This window comes from Suricata suricatta, chromosome 1, assembly GCF_006229205.1.
Source record: "Suricata suricatta isolate VVHF042 chromosome 1, meerkat_22Aug2017_6uvM2_HiC, whole genome shotgun sequence".
Taxonomy (NCBI): domain Eukaryota; kingdom Metazoa; phylum Chordata; class Mammalia; order Carnivora; family Herpestidae; genus Suricata; species Suricata suricatta.
The window spans coordinates 190,945,529-190,949,568 of NC_043700.1; the positions used below are offsets into that span (position 1 = coordinate 190,945,529).

The 4,040-nt window shown below is 65.3% G+C and overlaps 1 protein-coding gene and 1 long non-coding RNA gene across 2 annotated transcripts in view; one reads left to right on the top strand and one right to left on the bottom strand.

Annotated features, from left to right (window-relative positions):
* Positions 1–4,040, top strand: part of SORCS2 (sortilin related VPS10 domain containing receptor 2) — a 367,218-nt gene that overhangs the window by 348,127 nt on the left and 15,051 nt on the right. Inside the window, 1 exon segment of the mRNA XM_029952530.1 lies at positions 3,563–3,749. Coding sequence (XP_029808390.1) covers positions 3,563–3,749 — 187 coding nt within the window.
* LOC115299570 lies at positions 1,280–2,632 on the bottom strand. Its single transcript, XR_003912245.1, has 3 exons — positions 2,346–2,632; positions 2,128–2,222; positions 1,280–1,318 (listed from the first exon to the last, which is right to left on the bottom strand). It is a non-coding gene; the product is annotated as an uncharacterized LOC115299570 (long non-coding RNA).

The window sequence follows — 4,040 nt, forward strand, 5'->3', positions numbered from 1 at the left end:
ACCCTGCTCCCCCCTGAGAGAGGCCCCCAGGACCCTGCTCCCCCCTGAGGGAGGCCCACCCAGGACCCTGCTCCCCCCTGAGGGAAGCCCCCCAGGACCCAAGCCGTCTTTGCACACCATTCCGGTCAGCGTGGGGGTCTTTGGTGAACAGATATGTTGGACGAAGCAGTTCGGTTTCATGACCGTTCCTGCGTTATTTAGCACACGGCCTCTATGGCACCAGGGCAGGGTCAGTGAAGGTGACAGGTCCTTGGGGTCAGAAAGCAGGGACTCTGCTCTCGTGCAAACAGGGAAACCGAGGCCCATGGACGCAGAGCTGCACATGTGAGCACCTGCGTGCCCAGCCTCACCGGTGTGCAGGGGGGACCGTGGCTCAGAGAGGTGCGGTGACTCGCCCGACGCCACACAGTAACAAGTAACAGAGCCGGCACTGGGTCCCGGGCCAGGGGACACTCTGCTGGGACAGTGCCTGGTCTGTTTCCTGGCCCTGTGTTGAGGGCCTGGCCCTAAGATCCACACCTGAGGCCTCAGGGCAGCCCTGGGGCGGGGAGCGGGCTCTGTCACAGCGGCAGGAGGGCAGGATGACGCCCCCTCACAGGTGGGGTTCCTGGCCCCTCTGAGTGGACCTACCTGCCGCCTAAGTCCCAGCACGGACGCCCAGGAAAAATGGCCGTCTGCTGCCCCCTAGGCTTCAGTCTCACAACTTTGTCACGTCTGTGGCTTCTCAGGACGGGACAAGCCCATGCGCCCCATGGCACCGGTGTCCCAGCCCCGAGGGCTGGGGTCCTGCAGGTGCTCCCGTGAGAGGCCGCCCAGCGCACGCCCCTGTCCGAAAGAGGCCGAGGGAGGCGTGGGAGCTCGGGCCGCAGTGGACACGCTGCTGCACGTGCACACACGCACGGTGTCACACCCACCACCCTCATGCGCGGCTGAGCTGCGTGTGGACACGGCTCGGTCTGGGCCGGGGCCACCTTCTGTGTGCAGCTAAGAACTGAGAGCAGAGCGGATAGAGGCGCCGGAAACAGGCCCACGCGGAAGCGTGCAGCAGGCTCTGCCACAGGTGGAAAAACTCGGCGGGGGAGGGGGCGGGGGCGGTCCTCAGTCTGGGAACCTCGGCGGGGACCTCACACCTGACACCGATCAACTCCACATGACCACAGCGGTTGACGGAAGACTGTAAATCCTGAGGACACAGAAACCGTGCAGATCGAGGGCGGGGCCAGGGGTGGGTAGAGTGGACGCGGAAAGCGACGTCGGTAAAGGACATCTGACACATCAGACCCGGTCCAGTTGCAACACTTTTGCTCCGGGAAAGACCCTGTGAAGATGAAACGCATGTTCCGGAGAAAATGTTTACACAGCTCGCATCCAGCCCGGCTGCTGCCCGGGGAACACGAGCAAACGACAGTCCAGGACACAAGAGCCGTTTCTCCACGGAGGACGTGCTGGGGCTGCGTGCGCACGTGGAAGGTGCTGGAGCGAACCCACCCCAGTGCGGGGTCACGATGCGCCTGCCAGAGCGGCCGGCACGGGGAGCGGTGACACCGGCAAGGGCAGGCGAGGACGCAGGGACGCGGGGCCCCTCACGCGAGGCTTCGCGGGGAGCAGACGGGACACGCTCTGGAGGACAGCCTGGTGGTTCCTGATAGAGCAGAACGCGCAGCCAGCCCGCGGCTCAGCGCCTGCTCTCGGGGGGAGGGTCTCCGGGAGATGCACTCGGCGCTCACGCCAGCCTTCCTGCAGGAGAGCCCGAAACCGGAAACACCCGGTGTCCCCGAGGGGCGTCTGGTGGACAGCGGTGCAGCCACAGTGTGGAACACGGCCCCCCGTGACAAGGAGCAGGGCCCTGACACGCACCACGACCTGGGTGCGTCTGAGATGAATCCCACGGACTGAAAAGCCAATCCCAGACTCATGCTGCCCGGCTCCCTTCATAGAACATTCTGGAAGTGACAGCATCGCAGAAATGGGGGACAGACGGTGGCCGTCAGGGAGATAGGTGTGTCGCTGCTGCTGGTGTGGCAGCGGCGGTGGCTGGGTGGCTCTGCACCCCGGCTGTGACCGCGTCCACACCCCAGGTGTGCATGCCCTGGGCATGCGGCACAGGGCACAGGGGTCTGTTCCTACCTTGCTCAGCGGCTCCCAGGCCAAAGCAGACAGGAGACGAGGAGGGGTGCGGGCAGGGTCACGGCGACCTAGGCCCTGTTGGCCCTGAGGCTCCTCTGATCAGGAGAAAGAAGGCAAGTGATTTTAACCAAGTGGAATCTGCCTAGCGGCCCGCGGGCTGGAACACGGGGTCCCAAGGTGCGCGCCGAAGCCTGAGGTGGGCTGGAGACCCTGCTCACCTCGTCCCTGTGAGGCTGCGGGTCCACGGGGAGCACTGGACGGTGAGCCGGCCTGACCCCCGGGGCTGAGTCACACGCTGGACTGTTGTCGCCAGTGGTGCGTGCAGCAGACGAAAGCCAGCACCCGCCTCTCCCGCGGTTTTGGAGCCCAGAGATCCTAGTTCAAGGTGTTGTGAGAGCCTGGCCCCCGCCGGAGGCTCCGGGAGGGAGTCTCCCCCGACCCTCAGTTTCTGGGGTGCCCGTGTCCCTTGGCTCGTGACTGAGTCACTGCAGGTCTGCACTGTCCCCACATGGACATCTCTTCTGCGTCCCAAACCCCCGCCTCTTCTTGAAAAGACACGGCCACGGGATGCGGCCCGCTGCACCCCTGCATGACCTCATCGTGCTCCTGCAGACCCTGTGTCCAAATAAGGCCAAACTCTGAGTCCCGGGGGGACGTGGACCTGGGGGTGGACGCCATTCACGCCAGTGACCATATTTGCAGAGAAAGTGAAGCAAAAGGAATTCATGTGAAAGGTCTCTGCCAAGTTCAGGGCTTGGCAGGCGTAAAATGAGAGGCTCAGAGGGGCCAGTGCCAGTCCCGTGTCGTTCTTGGTCACCGGGACAAGGGCTTCGGGTGTGCCTGCAGGGATGGGGAGGCGTGCAGGGGTGACCGGTCAGGGCAGGGAGGAGCGGGCAGGGGACAGAACGCAAGCATGCTTTCTGCTACGAACTGGAGACAATTGGTCTTTCTCGCTGGGCTTCCTGCTCTCAGTGAAGAAACGGGGCTCTGTGGGGCCAGCGCCCCCTCCCAAACCGGCGGATATCATACGCCCCCAGCTGCTCAGACAGCAGGAAGGGGCAGCAGGTGCAGGAGCCCCGTCTGCACGGACCCCGTGCGTCCGAGCCCCAGCCTCGCTCCACAGAGAACGGGATCAGGGAGACTCCGGAACTGGGTGCTCGGCATCAGAGACGGGACGTTTTCTGAGTTTGCTGGGAGTCCCCTTGGGAGACGTCGTGCCTGTGGTCTTTCTGACCGTGTTCCTGAAATCCCGCCCGCGCGGGGGCCCTCCCACCTCCGACCCCTGGCCCCGCCTCGCTGGGTGTCCCTGGCGGAGGCCCCAAGGGCAGGCAGTCTGGTTCCCGGGGGCCCGGGCCACCGCTGGTGAGGAAAGGAGCGAGGGAAGGAACGGGCCCACGACCCCCTGTGGGCCTGTCTGCTCTGGTGTTCCCTGCAGGGTGACGTCCTGACCACCAAGTACCAGGTCGACCTCGGGGACGGCTTCAGGGCCACGTACGTGAACCTCACGCTGACCGAGGAGCCCATCCGGCACCGCTACGAGAGCCCCGGCGTCTACCGCGTGTGGGTCAGCGCGGAGAACGTGGCGGGCCGCGACGAGGCGCTGCTCTTCGTGCAGGTCAACTGTAAGTCTGGCCCTTTGAGGCCAAGACTCACTCCCTGGGCCTGAGAGAACCGGGCCCGGGGGAAACGCAGGGAGTCCCTCAGGCCTGGCCAGGACCCCGCCCTCAGGACGGCAGGCCGGGGTCAGGGAGACAGGCAGGCAGGGCCCACGTCCACGGCCCTGGTGCTCTGTGCCCCAGTAGGGCTGGTGAGGACGCTGGTGGACGTAATGGTGGTGGTAGTGGTGGTGGTGGTGGTGGTGGTGGTGGTGGTGGTGGTGGTGGTGGTGGTGGTGGTGGTGGTGGTGGTGGTGG